The sequence below is a fragment of the Lactuca virosa genome, chromosome 4 (genome assembly GCF_052849685.1).
Source record: "Lactuca virosa cultivar CGN04683 chromosome 4, Lactuca_virosa_CGN04683_v6, whole genome shotgun sequence".
Classification (NCBI taxonomy): Eukaryota; Viridiplantae; Streptophyta; class Magnoliopsida; order Asterales; family Asteraceae; genus Lactuca; species Lactuca virosa.
The window spans coordinates 6,359,633-6,377,936 of NC_136429.1; the positions used below are offsets into that span (position 1 = coordinate 6,359,633).

The following is an 18,304-nucleotide window of genomic DNA, read 5'->3' on the forward strand; positions in this document are numbered from 1 at the left end:
AATGATCCTGGATCTTAAGTTTCCCCACCAAGCTATGAACTTCCACTTTCTTCTAGTTTCTTCAAGAATGAGCAAAACAACACCAATTTCTCTTCAAAATCTCAAAAATACAATAATGGAGGCTAAGGGACGCTTTAGGGTTTCTGGAGGTTTAGGGAAAAATAGAGAGGCCAACCGTAAGGATTAAATATGTTTATATAGGGTGCAACACCCTAAATTAGGGTTTCTAGAAACTGCACTTACGCCCAACGTACATAAGCGTACACCCCGTGTACGCACCCGAAGTCCTGATCCATCTCGTATTAGTACGCTAAGCGTACCAGGTGGTATGCCCCGCGTACTGGCATCTCAACTAGTATGCTAAGCGTACCAAGTGGTATGCCCCGCGTACTACTCCAAGGGCTAATTTGCAACTTTTAATTAATGAAGGGAAAAAGTGAAACGTACCAAGATCCAGGTGTTACAATTCTCCCCCACTTGAATCAGACTTTGTCCGCTTCGGTGAACAACTCTGGATAATGCTCCCGCATCTCCACCTCCGGCTCCAGTTCCACTCGGAGCCCATCCGGTGTTGCCATCGTACCTTTAGCAGAGGTATTTCCTTGTTACGCAAAACCTTCGTCTTCCTTTCCAGGATGGTCACCGGCTTCTCAACATAGTTCAGGAGCTCATCGACCTGAATATCATCCAAAGAAACCACTGCATCCTCATCAAGTACGCACTTTTGCAGCTGTGAGACATGGAAAGTGTTGTGAATCTGACTGAGCTCCTCGGGAAGATCCAATATGTAAGTAACCTTGCCAACCCTGGAAATCACCCGAAAAGGCCCAATATACCAGGGCCCCAACTTTCTCCTCTTCCTGAATCGTATCACACCCTTCCAGGGTGAGACCTTTAGTAATACCAGATCACCGACCTGAAACTCCAACTCGGATCGGCGTCGGTCGGCATAGCTCTTCTGTCGACTTTGAGAGGTTTGCAGTCTCTGCCTGATCTGCTGAATCAGCTCTGTGGTCTGAAGGACCACTTCGGTCCGCCTCATAACCCTATGACCAACCTCTCCCCAACAAACATGGGTACGACACCTCCGCCCATACAAGAGCTCGAAAGGCGGACCACCAATGCTAGAGTGATAATTGTTGTGGTAGGAAAACTCCGCAAGAGTTACGTAGGAGTCCCAACTCCCACCGACATCAATAAAACATGCCCGTAACATATCCTCAAGGGTCTATATCGTCCGCTCACTCTGGTCATCGGTCAGCGGATGATAAGCAATGCTGAAGTGCAACCTCGTTCCCAGTTCCGCATGGAACTTCTGCAAAAAACGGGAGGTGAACTGAACATCACGATCTGAAACAATTGAGACCGCAACCCCATGGCGAGCAACGATCTCGCGATTATACATATCGGCCAACTTCTCGGCCGAAGAACTCTCCCGAATCGCCAGAAAGTGGGCACTCTTGGTCAATCGTTCCACGATGACCTAGATAACATCAAAACCCTTTGCCGTCTTCGGCAACTTTGTGATAAAATCCATCGAAATTTGCTCCCATTTCCACATGGAAACCTCCAGAGGCTGCAGCTTGCCATGCGGCCTATGATGCTCAGCCTTGACCATCCTGCAGGTCATGCATCTCTCCACATACTAGGCTATCTCTATCTCTTCATACACGGCCACCAGTAGCTCAATCTCAAATCCTGGTACATCTTGGTGGCCCCTGAATGAATAGAAAATTGAGACTTATGAGCCTCCTCTAACACAATCTGTCTGACCCCACCAGACATCGGAACCCAGACTCGACCACATCGGGTCAACAACCCACGACTATCCGAGACAAATTTGACAATCTCACCCCTGATCCTCTCTTTCTTCCAATTCTCTTCCCGAACACCCTCGACCTGAGCCTCCCTGATCAATCCCAGAAGTGAAGAATCCATTGATATCCTCATACACGACGCCTCATCTGAAGACCCAGCCGACTTGCGGCTCAAAGCATCCGACACAACATTTGCTTTACCCGGATGGTAAAGGATCTCGCAGTCATAATCCTTGACTATGTCCAGCCACCTACGCTGCCTCATGTTCAGGTTTGGCTGATCCATAATATGCCTCAGACTCTTGTGATCCGTGTAGATAGTACAACGGACCCCATAAAGATAGTGTCTCTAAAACTTGAGGGCAAAAACCACTGCCACCAACTCCAGATCATGGGTAGGATATCGCGTCTCGTGCGGCTTCTGCTACCGCAAAGCATAAGCTATCACTAGTCCTCTCTGCATGAGGACTGCTCCCAAACCAGTGATGGAAGCATCATATAATACCACAAAATCCTCAATTCCCTCCGAGAGGGTCAAAACTGGGGCCTCACATAGCCTCTGCCGAAGGGTCTCAAATGTCGACTGCTGCTCAGGGCCCCATCGGAAATCCACCCCCTTCCTCGTCAGAAGAGTGAGAGGTACCATAATCTTGGAGAAATCATGAATGAATCTTCAATAGTACCCTGCCAAACCCAAGAAACTCCTGATATCTGAGGGAGATTTCAGAACCTCCCACTGCATCATGGCCTCTATCTTGGCCGGATCGATCAAAATCTCGTCTTGGTTAACGAGGTGCCCAAGGAACTGAACCTTTCATAATCAAAACTCGCACTTCAAGAACTTAGCATAAAGCCGTTCTCGCCTCAAAACTCCCAGTAGCTCACGAAGATGCTCCTCATGCTGCTCTCTGGTCTTGGAATACACCAGGTTATCATCGATAAACACAATAACGGAACGATTGAGCATCGACCTGCATACCCGATTCATCAAATCCATAAACACCGTAGGCACATTGGTGAGCCCAAATGGCATCACCACGAGCTCGTAATGCCCATAACGAGTACGGAATGCGGTATTCTCCACGTCCTCCTCCCTCACTCTAAACTGATGATACCCAGACCTCAGATCTATCTTGGAGAACCAAGATGCACCCTGCAACTGATCGAAGAGGTCATCAATCCGTGGGAGGGGATAACGGTTCTTCACCGTTAACTTGTTCAACTCCCGGTAATCAATGCACATCCGGTGTGAACCATCCTTCTTCTTGACAAATAGAATCGGTGCTCCCCACGGAGAACTGCTCGGTCTGATGAACTGCTTGCCTATAAGTTCTTGTAGCTGAGACGACAACTCTTGCATCTTAGGCGGTGCTAAACGGTACGACGCCTTGGCAATCGGAGCCGCACCTGTCACAAGGTTAATCCTGAACTCGACCTGCCTCTCGGGAGGCACTCCGGGTAACTCCTCCGGAAACACATCTGCAAACTCCCTGACAACCGAGACCTATGAAACTGAAATCTGATCCCTAATACGCGTATCCACCACATAAGCTAAGTAGCCCGCACACCCATGATGAATATACTGACGAGCCCTGGTCGCTAAACAAAACACTGAACCCATCCTGGTGCCCTCTCCGTATATAACCAGTTCTCCCCCACTTGCGGTTTGAACTACCACTCACTGACCCTCACAATCAATCATAGCACCAAACCGGCTTAGCCAATCCATGCCCACAATCACGCAAACATCCCCCATGGGAATAGGGATCAAATCGATCGGGTAAGGAACCCCGAAGATCTCTAATACGTAACCCTGATACACCGATGACGCAGAAACCATGTGTTCGTTGGCGATAGAAACCCGCAACAGGCACTCTAACTCCTCAATAGGCATATCAAACTCTCTACTGAACCAACGAGATACAAAGGACCGACTCGCACCCGAGTCAAATAACATAAGAGCAAGCAAAGAGTTCACTAGGAACGTACCAAATAAAGGCACATATATAAGCATAACACAAAACATAATCAACAATATAACGGATAGAAACATACTAACAACATCTGGAGCTGCTCTGGCCTCCTTGGCAATGAGCTGAAAAGCACGACCTCGAGCCCTCGGGGGCTCCATCCTCCCTTGAAGTCCGTTTGTAATCCTCAAAGTAGCTGGCGCTGGGGCCTACGCTGGATTGGCAGTGAGCAATGGACAATTGACCTTCACATGGACAACCTGATCACAATGATAGCAAATCCTGGTACTCTGTTGGGGCTAGTTGATGGAAATCCTGCTCTGGCCTCCTCGGCAATGAGCTGAAAAGCACGACCTCGAGCCCTCGGGGGCTCCACCCTCCCCTGACGTCCGTCTGTGATCCTCAAAGTAGCTGGCGCTGGGGCCTACGCTGGATTGGCAGCGAGCAATGGACAATTGACCTTCACATGGACAACCTGATCACAATGATAGCAAATCCTGGTACTCAAAGTTGGGGCTAGTTGATGGAAATCCCTCGCATAATGACCCTCCTTGCCACATTTGTGGCACCCACTTCCCGATTGACACCCCCTGTCATGAACCTTACCACACTTCCCACAAGTGTAGCCTCTCTGACCCCCAGATCTAGAATCAGCGGCCTTGAACCGCTTCGGCGTTGGCTGCAACTGCGCTGAGGCCGGTCTTTGCTCTCTCGTCTACAACTCTATCTCAATCTCATGCCGCCTGGCGGCCTCCTGCATCTCCAACAAACAATCATATCGTTGGGTGGAAACAAAATGCCTGATATCCATCTTTAGCATGCTCAAGTAATGGGTCATCTGAGCCTGCTCCGAAGCAAACTCAGGGCAGAACATGGCCCTCTCAGTAAACATCCTGGTGATCTCCGTCACCGACTTCGTCCCCTGCCTCAGGTCCAAAAACTCATGGGCCAACCTCTCGTGCTCCACCAGCAACACATACCGAGTACGGAACATCTCCGTGAACTACTCCCAAGATACTGCATCTCTCTGCTCAGCAGAATACGATCCCGTAACAAGTCTCCACCAATCCTTCGCTCCGGACCTCAGGAGGTTCAGAGCGCACCTGGCCTTTTGGTTAGCTGGTCAAGAGCAGGTGAAAAAGCATCCCTCAAAATCAAATAGCCACCTCATGGCTACGATCGGGTCTTGAACTCCATCGAAAGTAGGGGGCTTCGTATTGTCAAAGTCCCGATACTGAAAAATCCGCCCAGCACCAATCCCTGCAGCCGCAACGGCCGCGGTGGCTGCAACAGCAGCAGCCTCAGACAAAGCAACATATATGTCATCAAAGAACTCCATCATAGCGGTCTTGATAGACCCAAAAAGCTCTGGTATCTGCCCCCGGACAATCGACACAACCTCCTCATGGATAATCTCTCTGATACGGTCCTCTGATACTGCTGGCCCACCATGACTGCCAGCTCCCGATCCTCACCCGGATCCAACTTCAAATCGTCTCGTCGTCACCATACTAAAAATATATCAAGGAGATATCAGATAACACACATATCAACATGGGAACCAACTCCCAACAAATCCCTAAGGGTTGTGACTTCCTTATTACTCGTACGGGTCCTGTACTTTCAGTAGTATGGGCCCATACTACCTTCAACACCTACCCGTATTTGTCTCAAGAATCATCACAACAACCCTAACAAGACATGCTAGCATGCGCACAAACGAAACCCTCACACCTAGAGGAAAACGACATCTCGAGACTAGTCGGCTGACCCCACATAATTCATCCTACCACTAACTGCCACACGACCCTCCATTGGTGCCAGATAACTATTTCATGAATACAATCACATGCCGCACAGTTTAAACAATATTAGGATAAAAGATTCAATTTTACAATGGTTGGACTCAGACAAGAGCTGTGCAGCAGGACCAAATCCCTTATCCTAAGATCATTTAACCTATGTAGCATGTGACTTAGCGTATTCACTCAATAGCCAGTTCACGCGCGAAAGAGTCATACAACAATCAATCAAGGATTCTATAATAGATAAGGCATCATATATCAGGCAATTCTATCATACAATTCCTGAAGATCCCTACCCTAATACTAGCATGTTGTTCTAACATATCAAAGCATAATCTTAAATAACTGTGTGGTAATTTGGGGTCTACTTACTGGCTCCGGCTGATTGTACACCTTGCATCCTTCTCAATTATTTTGAAAACCTTTTGAAAATTGTTTTAAAATATTTTTCCTTAGTTTGAGACTGGATTCACGCGAGTGTTCCTCCAATTCACTCAAACCAAGGCTCTTATACCAATTTGTAACATCCATAAAATTCATAAAAAATTTAAACTTTTTAAACCAATCCACAAATCATCATTGTTTACAAAATTAGTTTTCAAAACATGTTTAATATCAGAGTTTTCCCAAAATCATAAAACAAAACAAGAGGAAGTGCACGATCACGCCTTTGCCTTCCCGCGATCATCTGAGGTACCTGAAACATAACTCAAAACTGTAAGCCCAAAGCTTAGTGAGTTTCCCCTAAAATACCATCACATCACATAATCATAATAATAACAGTAAACAACATGCATACAGAGCCTTCAACCTGACTGGAACGCCTTACTGACCTACAGTCTATCTGGTACGCTCACAGAACCTTGAGCATGACTGGTACGCCACACCGGACTTTCAGCCTATCTGGACCGTTCTCCGGGCCTTCGGCATGAATGGTACGCCCCACTAGCCTTCAGATTATCCAGGACGCCCTGGGTCTGTTGGCCTTCAGCATAAAGCAGGACCGCCTCAACCCAACCACACATACACCGTGTCGACACACACACACACACACACACACACACACATATATATATATATATATATATATATATATATATATATATATATATATATATATATATATATATATATATATATATATAACAGACAAGCATTCAAATAACCAGCCAGCAAACAAACAGACAGATCTTACAGATCACTAAGCATAGCATCATCCTATCTATCAGGATACAGATCTAACAGATCACTACAGTATACAATCATACGATAAACCAGGATAACAATCCAATGGGCTGGCCTTGGTGCCTTCCACTCGTAAGTACAGTGAGGAAATCTCACCTCACACTGCTGAATCACACTGAAAGTCTCCGACTAGTGGCCCACTAAATCCCCGTGCTATCACAAACAAAATAATCATCCAATTAATAATTGGATTCCAAATCCTTAGCTATTAGACCAAAGGCCGCTCTACCCTTTTCCTAGTTTAAAGCCAAGGCCCAAGCCCAAACCCTATAATCACTCAAGGCCCATATTTGGCCCAGTTTTCCAAATTAGGCCCAAACTCCTACTTAGGCCTTATCCTAAGGCCCACCCTTCCACTTAGCCCAAAACACATGCACTCAGATGGCCCAATAAGGACCCAAGCATCTAAGACCAAAAGATGGCCCAAACTTGAAGCCCAAAACCGCTAAGCCCAACAAACTGAGTATGTGGGGCGTACTCAGTTGTACGCTAAGCATACTCGCATCAAGGCTTGAACGTTGCGCGTACTTGTTGGGTCAAAAATATGGTTTATACTTTGCTTTTCTAAGCATTTATTGTTTTTATTATTTGGGCCAAAAATAGTATAGGATTAATTGTAAGTTGGACCGAGCATTGGATTATTTGTATTTTGGGCTTGGCCTTAGGTCCATATATATATAGGGTGAGGAGTGCATGTGAAGGATAAACATTAGAGGAGCTTAAGTGTGTGCATATGAAGGTGTTCTAAAGAGAGAAACTAGAGAAAAGAGAGTGTGTGTGAGTGTGTGTGAATCTCATATAAAGGATCATCATTATATTCATTAATACATTGAGATTCACATTATTCTTCTTCTCCTTCTCTTCTATTTGATCTGACATCATCCGTTTGATTGGGATTCCGCACCATCAAACGGATCTGATTGATACACAAGCAGATTAGGGACTCACAAATGGTATCAGAGCTTGGATTGTATCACTCATCTTTGTCAGATCTGGAGCCGATTTGATCTTATTTTGGAAAGATTCTTGCGTTTTTGGATAGATCTCTGAAAATTAGGGGGGGGGGGGGTTTGTTCTTCGCGTTTTTGATAAAAATGAGTTTTTGATCGAGTTTTGGAGCAAAAAGAGGTGAAAAACGCTGTTTTTCACGTAATCTGCAAAGAGTTTACGGTCTTTGAAGGGTTTACGATCGGCGGCGGCGGCGGCTAGGGTTTCCCGGAGTTTACGGCCGTAAACATGTTTGCGGTCGCCGGAGTTTGCGGCCTCGGCTCGGAATTCGGCTCGGTGAACAGCTAGGGTAGCCGGCTCAGCAGCAGCAAGCCTCGCATCGCGTCATCGCATCTCGTCCTCGCTTCGCAGCTATCTTCGCAAGCAGCAGCCTCGCTTCGCATTAAAAATAAGGAAACGGATTTGGGGGGTGCCGGGGATCGAACCTGCGACCTCTGGTTCATCAGCAAGGCACCTTACCAGCTGATCTAGCCTGCTAGATGGAATAACACTTTGAAATTTTATTCAAAACCACTCCCTGCCGCTTCCAAATTTCGCAAATTGACACTTTTAGCCCAAAAATTGATTTTCTTCTAATTTTAAATTCCTTTTTCAACCAAAAATTTTAGTTTTTAAATTTTGAATTTTATTTTTGACTTTTTACTTAAAATTTTGACCTTGACTTTAAAGTTTGACCTTTGACTTTAAACTTTGAGTTTCTCGTTTGACTTTTAAATTTTCAAATTTAGCTTTTCGGTTTGACTTTTAAGTTTGACTTTTCAAGTTTGACTTTTGAGTTTGACTTTTTAAATTTGACTTTTGAGGTTGACTTCTGAGTTTTTAGTCAAAGGGCATATTTTTTAAAACAATGAGTTCTTCAAACGTTCCAGTCAATAAAGTTTCATGTTCTCAATCTTGTGAAACTACGATTAAATTTCTTCGGGAACAAATTGATTTATTAAAAAGAGAAGTTGAGGACCTGAGATATGAAAGATATCAACTCAGGAAAGGACAGAAACCCCTTAAGGCCCAGTTAGAGACAAAAATAAAAGATTTTAAAAGAATTCAGACAGAATACAGTGAAAAATGTGAGCTTTATGATTATGTTAAGAGACAAAATGATGAGTTAATTACCGAGCTTGATACATTGAAAAGAGAATTTGAAACTGCAAATTTTAATTTTAGAAAATTTGATGGATCAAGCGAGGTAGTTGCCAACATGATTGATCACTGCATGCAGTTCAAACGAAACCAACATATATGATAGTGTACCTCCTCCTTATAATCATACATATCAGTATCAACCCCTATCCAAGGATGAGATTGCCAACGAACCATTTATGGTTTATGGAAAGCCGTCTGGTTTCGTTTCAGGCGGATTTATTAATGTTGAAAGTACTAACATTTCTACTTCCCCTGCAGATCAATCCTTAGATCAGTTAAAGCACAAAGTTGAAGGATCTGTTTCTGAAAACAAAACTGAGCCTGAACCTGATGTTTCTGTTTCCAATGAACAACCTTCTGTTTCTGATATTAAAGTTGATGATACATCTTGTGATGCCTTTGATGCTTTTGCATCGGATCATGTTGAGTTAAATTTTTTTGACATATTTGATTATTTGTTTGAAAATACTGATGTTCCTGTTTCTAGCACATCTACTTCATATGCAGGTAAAGTAGCAGAAGATGAGAACAAGGAGAACACCACTGAACAAACCAACATCTCCTTGAGCTCTGAATCTGTTGCTTCGAACTCAACTGCTTCTGATCAACCTGCTGTTGAGAAATACAGACCACCAATTCCAGTGAAACAGAGTGCCTCCTGCAATTGTGCTTGTGGGAATAATAAGAAACAAGGCAAAGATACGGCACCAGGGGCAGGAAGAAACAACTTCACAGTGAAGAAAAAGACATGTTTTCACTGTGGAACACCTGGTCACATTGCCCGAAATTGTCCTAATCGCGCATATGTTCCGTACTATGCACAAGGCTGGCAGAACGCGCCAAGAGGGAGATACTTCAAAAGAAACCCCTCAAGGTCACGTTCAGACCACGGTGACTGGAACGCGCAGAAGGCCAAGAATCAAACCTACAAGGCCAAGAATTCGAATCCCAAGGGAAATAAGGGAATGCCGGCCAAGAAGCCAAATCCAAGAGATGCTCCCGTGAAGCCAAAATCAAAGTCATCTCAACGGCCGACATCAAGATCAAAAGCAAGTACTGAGCCACCCATCAGATCGAAAAAGAAATGGGTTAAACCCAACTACAAATGGGTTCCAAAGGCTCACTCTCCCAAATCAACTAATGACTCTAATATTTCTTCATCTTCTGTTTGTGATAAACAGGATATGTCATGGGAGAGAGTACCGTGCAAGGATGACAAAGGTCGACCCAATTTCAAAATGGACTGGGTTCCAAAGACCAACTAATCCCGCTCTGTGTCGGAGCAGCTATGGAGGCATATCATCAGACTTCGGTTTGTTGGTAGTGGCTGTTCCTGGCACATGATAGGAGACATCTCTCAACTGTACAACACTCAGAACATTGTTTGGGAGTATGTATCCTTTTCGGGAAAGGAAGAAAGGAAGAGATCACAAACGGGGTTAGTGCTTAATGACATGAAAAATTTTCCGATTTGTTCTGAGATTACGTGTGCTGTTCTCAGACCTTCTGGATGCAAATTCAATCGGTGACTTACGGTTTGAGTTTTCTTCTCTATACTCCTGAGTTTTTCTTAAGCTGATTCGCTTTAAAGACTAATTTTTGTTAGATTAGCTTTAAATTTGCGCATTTTAGTGAATTCATTCTCTCCTATGCACAAATTTAGGGGGAGAAATAAAAACAAAACAAAAATTAGAAAATTTTAAAAAATCCAAAAACATTAGAAAATCAGAAAATTAAAAAAAAATATGTTGGTTATGGAATCTGCTTGAGGGAGATGTTTTGGAAAGTGATATAATCATGTGATAACAGGCACTCTGAATCTGTGTAAGGGACTGAATCTGAATTGTCTAGGCTTTGTGTTCGATGCGCTGGTAGGCACGAGAGATTAAAATGGACTTGACTAGGCTTGGTGAACTTAAGGAATCTAGAGACTTAAAAAATCTTGACCTAGATAGATCCATTTAGCCTGACAATACGACGCTCAGATAGGTTGAGCAGGGAAATATACATGATAATCCACCGGTCACATTAAAGTTATCCGTATCTAGAACTGTGATTTAACTCTTCCTCGATGTACGGACTTTGTCCTTAATTCCGGTATTGATGGGGCGACTGGGGAATTCCGATAAAGTAGGTCTGTAGAAATTTATTTTCTTGCTTTCCTTCTGTTAGTCATATGTTGCCTCCTCTGCATGATTGAAATACATCCGACCTGGACTGCAACATATGCAACTCTATTTCTATGCATCTTCTATCTATGCAATTCTTCCTGCCTATTAGCCATATGTTGTCTCCTTTGCGTGATTAACCATCCGACCTGGTACACAGCATATGCACCATTCTACTTCTCAATCCCTCTAAATCTGGTTAGTCATATGTTTCACCCTCTACGAGATTGGAAGAGATCCGACCTGGGTGTATAGCATATGCACTCTAAATCTGACTTCTCTCATAATAATTGTCTGCTCACCTAAAGTAAGGAGTACTTTGGAAGTTCCTGATTATTGGGGTATGTCAGGAAGCGGGAAACATGTTCTAGTACATTTAAAATTGAACAATCACTAGGTTGTCTGTAGATCTCGCTGCTCAATTTAGGTGGACAACAATATCTTTGGTCGTCGTCAGCTGAATGGTCCTTAAGGAATATTATCTAGGAACTTAGGATCACATTGTCTTGTCACTTATAGTATGTCCTAATTTTGTCACAATCTCTCGTGTTTAAGTAGACCACAATACCGGCGATTGACCAGATCTATTCATGAAGTGAGAGGTACTGATAAACGGATAAAGGTTGTTTAAAAACTTTGATCCCAAATCACTCTTAAAGTTAGATATCATTTTATTTTTGTTAAATTTGTTCATAGTTTTCTTCTAATTTAAATATTAGGGGGAAATTAAAAATTAAAAAAAAATAAACAAAAATCAGAAAATTAAAAATCCAAAAATAGTGTTATTTCTGTTTTATTTCTTTTTCAGAAAATATGAAAAATCCAAAAATATTGTGTGCTAAAATTTTCTTTTAGTTTTGTTTTGTCTTGAATAGTGAATTCAGGTGAAGATGAAACTCATGGAAGTTTGTGTCGAAGATTTCTGAGCCAAGGCATCATCCGTGATCATCGAAGAATTCTCATTCGAAGGAACAAGAAATGAAGATTATTCTTTCGACATTCAATCTTTCAACCCCAGAAGCAAGGTGAAGCTGAAATTGAAGAATATGTGACGGATCGCATTGAAGCATCCTCAATCAGTCTGCTGCTATCTTGAACCTGCTGAAGTGATCCAGAAGATTTGTTCTCTCTGATGTTCTCTCTGAAGATTCTCAAACTGAAAGCATTATCTTTCAAGAATCAGTACAAAAAGCCTCCTCACCCAATGTGCGTTCAATGTCAAATTCTGAAGAAAAGCCCAACTGCTCAAGATGAAGTCATTCATTGAAGATTCATCAAGTTCATCTTGAAGTTGTGAAGAATTTGAAGATTAAAGTTGAAGCCAAAGCTCCCAATGAAGATTAACAAGAAAAGCCAGCTACTTTTTAGGGGGAGCTTGTTGGGTCATTTAAGAAAAGAAAAGAAAGCTATAAACCAAGGGGGAGATTGTTGGGTCAAAAATATGGTTTATACTTTGCTTTTCTAAGCATTTATTGTTTTTATTATTTGAGCCAAAAATAGTATAGGATTAATTGTAAGTTGGACCGAGCATTGGATTATTTGTATTTTGGGCTTGGCCTTAGGTCCATATATATATATATATATATATATATATATATATATATATATATATATATATATATATATATATATATATATATATATAGGGTGAGGAGTGCATGTGAAGGATAAACACTAGAGGAGCTTAAGTGTGTGCATATGAAGGTGTTCTAGAGAGAGAAACTAGAGAAAAGAGAGTGTGTGTGAGTGTGTGTGAATCTCATGTAAAGGATCATCATTCTATTCATTAATACATTGAGATTCACATTATTCTTCTTCCCCTTCTCTTCTATTTGATCTGACATCATCCGTTTGATTGGGATTCCGCACCATCAAACGGATCTGATTGATACACAAGCATATTAGGGACTTACAGTACTGGCTTGTACGCCCACGTACTCCCCTGTTCAGCCACTCTTCATATTAAGCCCTCAATCCAATAAGATAAAGTTCCAAAACGTAGATCAAACTCCCTTGAGCTGGAATAACACGTAAAGTTGCTAACTTTACGTTAATGCATGGCTAAATGAAGCTCTTAAGCTTAGAAATGACTTAATAAGTGGCTTAATGCATGCATAAGAACCAATACCCCATAAAGTTGGCACCTTTATGCTTAGGAAGCCTCTAACAAGCTCAGATCTAGAGAAATGATCCCTTCAAACATCCCAAACCATCAATCAACTCAAAAAGGGACCAAAAGTGTGACAAATCAACCCATAAAGAGATCTAAGCATTAACAAGTCAAGATTTGAACTTGATACATTTAGAAGCTTGCAAAGAGATGAATGATACTGGATCTTAAGTTTCCCCACCAAGCTATGAACTTCCACCTTCTTCTAGTTTCTTCAAGAATGAGCAAAATAACACCAACTTCTCTTTAAAAGCTCAAAAATACAATAATGGAGGCTAAGGGACGCTTTAGGGTTTTTGTGGAGGTTTAGGGACAAATAGAGAGGCCAACCCTAAGGGTTAAAGATGATTATATAGGGTGCAACACCCTAAATTACGGTTTCTAGAAACTGCACATACGCCCAGCGTACGTCCCGCGTACGCACCCGAAGTTCCGATCCATCTCGCATTAGTACGCTAAGCGTACCAGGTGTTACACCCCACGTACTGGCTTCACAGCTAGTACGCTAAGCGTACCAAGTGGTATGCCCCGCGTACTACTCCAATGGGCTAATTTGCAACTTTTAATTAATGAAGATCAAAAGTGAAACGTACCAAGATCCAGGTGTTACATACCGAAAGATCGACATACCCAAAGCATCAAAAACTGATACAACTCGAACGCCTTCGAGCAATCGCAACACCTGAACGGATTCATGCAAATATGCATCGTTCATACCCTGAAGTTGATAGATCCCCACAACTCTCTGATGGGTTTTACATGTAATAACGCAGATAAATCCTTATACACTTAAGGGTACATGCAACCTATTAGATCTAGTCATAACGCTATTGAAGTAACATTCTATGAACATTTCAAAGCATATTAAGTATCATATATCTTAAAATATAACACTTTAATCAAATATATTAAGAAAATGACATAAAATATATAGTTAAATAAGGTCATATCAGTGGCATTGAGTGACAAGTTTCAGTTTTGGAAGGATGTTTGGATGGGTAACCAGTCTTTCCAGGTTCGTTTCAATCGACTATATATGTTGGAGATTGAGAAGGATATTACAGTAATGGTTCAGCTTCAAGATGGTGTTTGTAACTGGCGATGGTCTCATTCTATTACAGGTGGTTCACTCCAAGCTCAAGTGGAGGAACTCTCATTTTTACTACAACACCATACGACTTCTAGTAGACCATATGAGTGGTGCTAGAAGTTGGCAATGATGGAGCTTTTTCGGTGGGAGTAACAAGAAACCACATTGACATGTTCTGTCTTGCGGGTTTAGAGACTCAAACCAAATGGTGTTGTGGAGTTCCAAATAAGGTAAACATATTCATATGGAGGGGTATGCTTGACTGACTCCCAACACGTATAAACCTTTCTAAAAAGGGTTCAATATCCATTCTTTAACTGACCCTATATGCCCGTTGGGGTTAGAGTCTTCCGAACACAATTTTCTTTCGATGTGAGCTATATTTGGAGTTTGGTTGCCAAATGGTGCAACATATTTGGAGTTTGGTTGCCAAATGGTGCAACATTAGCTTCCCTAATACGATGACTATTAAGGAATGGCTATCTTGGACCGAAAACTTGATGGGAAGTGATTATGCTGACTACTTGGTGGTTCATATGGATGTTTCGAAACAATGTTGTTTTTTATTATTGCAAAATACAGAAGGCCACAATCTTTGATGGTGTTATTTATTTATTTATTTTTTTTAGTTTAAATTTAGAATGTCTAATATTCTTTCATGGAACGATTGGATTCAAAACTCTTTCTAATTATTTCCTTCTAACGTTTTGTTAGATTGTGAATATATGGTTTTGTTTCTGTTAAAAAAAAATAATAACACGATAGACATTTGTTGATAAACCAACCATATCCAACTCAAATCAAACCAACTTGAAAATTTATTCGACTTTTAATCAAATATCTGCCGCGTGTAATCTCTTATGTCGTAGTATCCAAAAAAAATCATACACACGTTCATTGTTGAATATAAAGAAGATTTAATGACACTGATAAAGAGGGATAACTGCCTCACGCTATACAAGAATCTTTATCACAATTATCCGACCAACAGAGTAAATTTTATGTTACCCTCTTTGAGTCGGTGTCATAAAAGATCAAATCCCTATTAAAAAATTGCATCTTCAAGATCAAGACAATTGCCACTTTCCCAAATAGAATCCAAATTATTAAACTACCCCAAAGAAATGGGCAATCTGCGTTTCCTCCCTGCTTTGACCATTTTCAATCCTTTTAAGTTTCCCATGGTTCCAACTGCACCATCTGAACCCTGCAAACCACCTACCATTTTTACACACTATTCGTATTTGCTCCATCAATCCGGCGTCTGCAAATGTCAGATCATCCCGCGACTCCAATAGAACAAGAATCGGAAGAACAACAAACCCAAATCAGAACTCCCCTCCTCCTAAAAGCAGACCCAATCCAAATTTTATACGAAGAAAATGAGGAACAAGAAGAAGAAGAATCAAGTATTCATCTGGATAAAGACCTTCAAGAATTGGATTTTTATCTGTTATTATTGGGTTTCAATCAAACATCTATGTTGAGATTTGGGATTTCATGGGTAACGTTTTTGACGATTGGGGTTGTGCTTCCTGTTACTGTACTTTTGATGAGCACCAACTGTTTGAGATGTGATCTCTACCAAGTTAAAGCCTTTGAGCTTGTCGTTGTATCTTCACACGCTTGTCTGGCAGCCGCTGCTTTGCTTTGCCTTTCACATAATCTCAGAAAATATGGGATTCGAAAGTTTCTGTTTGTCGATCAGTACAATGGCCATGTTCAAAGATTTTCAAGGGACTATGTTCACAAGATCTCTGTAAGTGTTGATTTTTCGTTGCAAACTAATGTATATCAAGTATCAACATATGATAGGTTTTTTTGAAGAAAATTAGGTAAATCGTTCTTTATACTAAAACTTTAGTCACCTCAGATAATGATACAAATTGGAGGAGGACGAAAGGCCCCTGATGGTCCCTCCCTGGCTCTGTCATCATGTCATAGTTCTTGCAGACAACAATGGTTTTTATGTATTTTCTTGATACTTGAGAAAATGATTTGTTAATAATTTTCTTGATACTTGAGAAAATGATTTTGATAATAATCAGGTGAATATTAGAATCTTTAGGCGTAGAGTTTGATACTTTGCTTATCTGTTCCTGAATCTTTTCTTCTTTATTACAAGATTATGAAAAAATATTGAGGGGAAGATTTGTATATCTTTATTACTTGCTGGTGTTGTTGAAGAAATTTGATCATATTGCGAATTAAAATCTCAAAAACCAATTTTATGTTTTTGGGTCTGATTATTTAGGGGTAAAATAGATATGGAAAGGCAGATAAATAAACTTGTCATAAGAAAGTTGATAAGTTGACAAATTATAGCCATTGGTGATAGTTTTTTTTTTAACAAAATCTTAAATTCAAATTGCATCTTTTTGGATGGATTGTGATGTCATAATGAAATATGTTGTAATGGTAATTTCAGGAAGCTAAACGTGCACTAGTTTTGTGGGTTCTTCCATGTCTTTTCCTAAAGATAGTTCGTGAAGTTATCCGGATGATGTACATGCATCATGAGTCTTGGTGGAAATCCTGTGGCATTTTGGTTGCTTTGACTTTTCCATGGATGTATGTGACTGTGATCTTTTTATCATCATGTTTGGTGTTCCATTTGGTTTGCAATCTGCAAATCATCCACTTTGATGACTATGGAAACCTTTTGGAAAGAGAAACCGATGTTTTGGTATTTATAGAAGAGCATGCGCGATTACGTCATCATTTGTCAAAGATAAGTCATAGGTTCCGGATTTACCTTCTTCTTGTCTTCATAGTTGTCACTTCAAGCCAATTTGCAACTCTATTCCAAATCACAGGGTTCAGTAACAAAGTGACATTCATAAATGGTGGTGATTTTGCTGTAAGTAGTGTTGATTGATTGATTTGTTTGTTATATTATATAAAACTTATATTTAAATTTGTTCCAATTACAACATTTGGTGGACAGGTTTCTTCGATTGCACAGGTGGTGGGTGTGATTCTGTGTTTGAATGCTGCAGCAAAGATTTCACACAGAGCACAAGGCGTTGCAGCATTAGCAAGCAGATGGCATGCCTTAGCATCATGTGGTCCAGATGATGCCTCTCACATGAGGATGAGGTTTTCAAATCAAATGGGAAATTCAAATGGATTATTAAGATCTGTTTCTTCAGAAGCTGATATGGAAGCCATGAATTATACTCCCCTTCCTACAAACGAACAACTCACCTCTTATTTATCTTCCTACCACAGACGACAAGCCTTTCGTAAGTTTGTTTGTTATTTCAATTCTTCTTATTACACCATTGTACTATATTTTAATTTAATAAATGAAAGGTCAGGTCACATAGATTTTACTAATGAAAATATGTGCAGTTATGTATCTACAGAATAATCCAGGTGGCATTACTTTATATGGTTGGACAGTTGACCGAAGTCTTATAAACACAATCTTCTTCATTGAGTTGTCACTTGTTCTCTTTGTGCTTGGAAGAACTACTGTATTCATCTCAAGTGATGGATTGTCTTGATTTTCTTATGCAATTTACAGTCATAGATCAAGATTTGTTGTTCATGGTGCACTAGAATAGAGTTTTGAGTTTTGACAATGAAAACGGGACTTTCTTTATGTCTATATGAGGTGCTTTTGTACAGTTTGGTTTTGGTGTTGTTGTTTTGAGGTTTGAAGTTTGAAGTTTGAAGTTTGAAGTTTGAACATGATATTCTTTATGGTTTACAAAACCATTAATTAGCATATACAAATACTATAATCCCATTCAACTGGGAGTTCTAAACATTTGTAAATCAATATACGATGCTAAAATTCGCATCAATTTGGTATGGTACCCAGTTGCGCATATAGATTTCTGAATTAAGGTGTGTTAGATGAAAGTTTTGTCAGTGCAAGGG

At 41.0% G+C, this 18,304-nt stretch overlaps 1 protein-coding gene across 2 annotated transcripts; it reads left to right on the forward strand.

The window, feature by feature from the left end:
• Window positions 1-15,414: 15,414 nt before the first annotated feature.
• LOC145169233 (zinc finger CONSTANS-like protein (DUF3537)) lies at window positions 15,415-18,048 on the forward strand. Of its 2 annotated transcripts, none has more exons than XM_079087801.1 (4): window positions 15,415-16,175; window positions 16,845-17,276; window positions 17,364-17,661; window positions 17,785-17,888. In XM_079087801.1, the coding sequence occupies exons 1-4, from the start codon at window positions 15,687-15,689 to the stop codon at window positions 17,787-17,789; spliced, it is 1,224 nt and encodes a 407-aa protein (XP_078943927.1). In that variant the 5' UTR covers window positions 15,415-15,686; the 3' UTR covers window positions 17,790-17,888. The 2 variants fall into 2 exon arrangements, with proteins under 2 accessions (XP_078943927.1, XP_078943926.1); XM_079087800.1 differs by having other exon boundaries at window positions 15,418-16,175; window positions 17,771-18,048.
• Window positions 18,049-18,304: the final 256 nt, after the last annotated feature.

Coding starts and splice junctions, on each gene's coding strand:
- LOC145169233 (XM_079087800.1), top strand. CDS start 15,687: ATGTCAGATCATCCCGCGACTCCAATAGAACAAGAATCGGAAGAACAA. Junction 16,176..16,844: donor ACTATGTTCACAAGATCTCT/GTAAGTGTTGAT, acceptor TGGTAATTTCAG/GAAGCTAAACGTGCACTAGT. Junction 17,277..17,363: donor TAAATGGTGGTGATTTTGCT/GTAAGTAGTGTT, acceptor TTTGGTGGACAG/GTTTCTTCGATTGCACAGGT.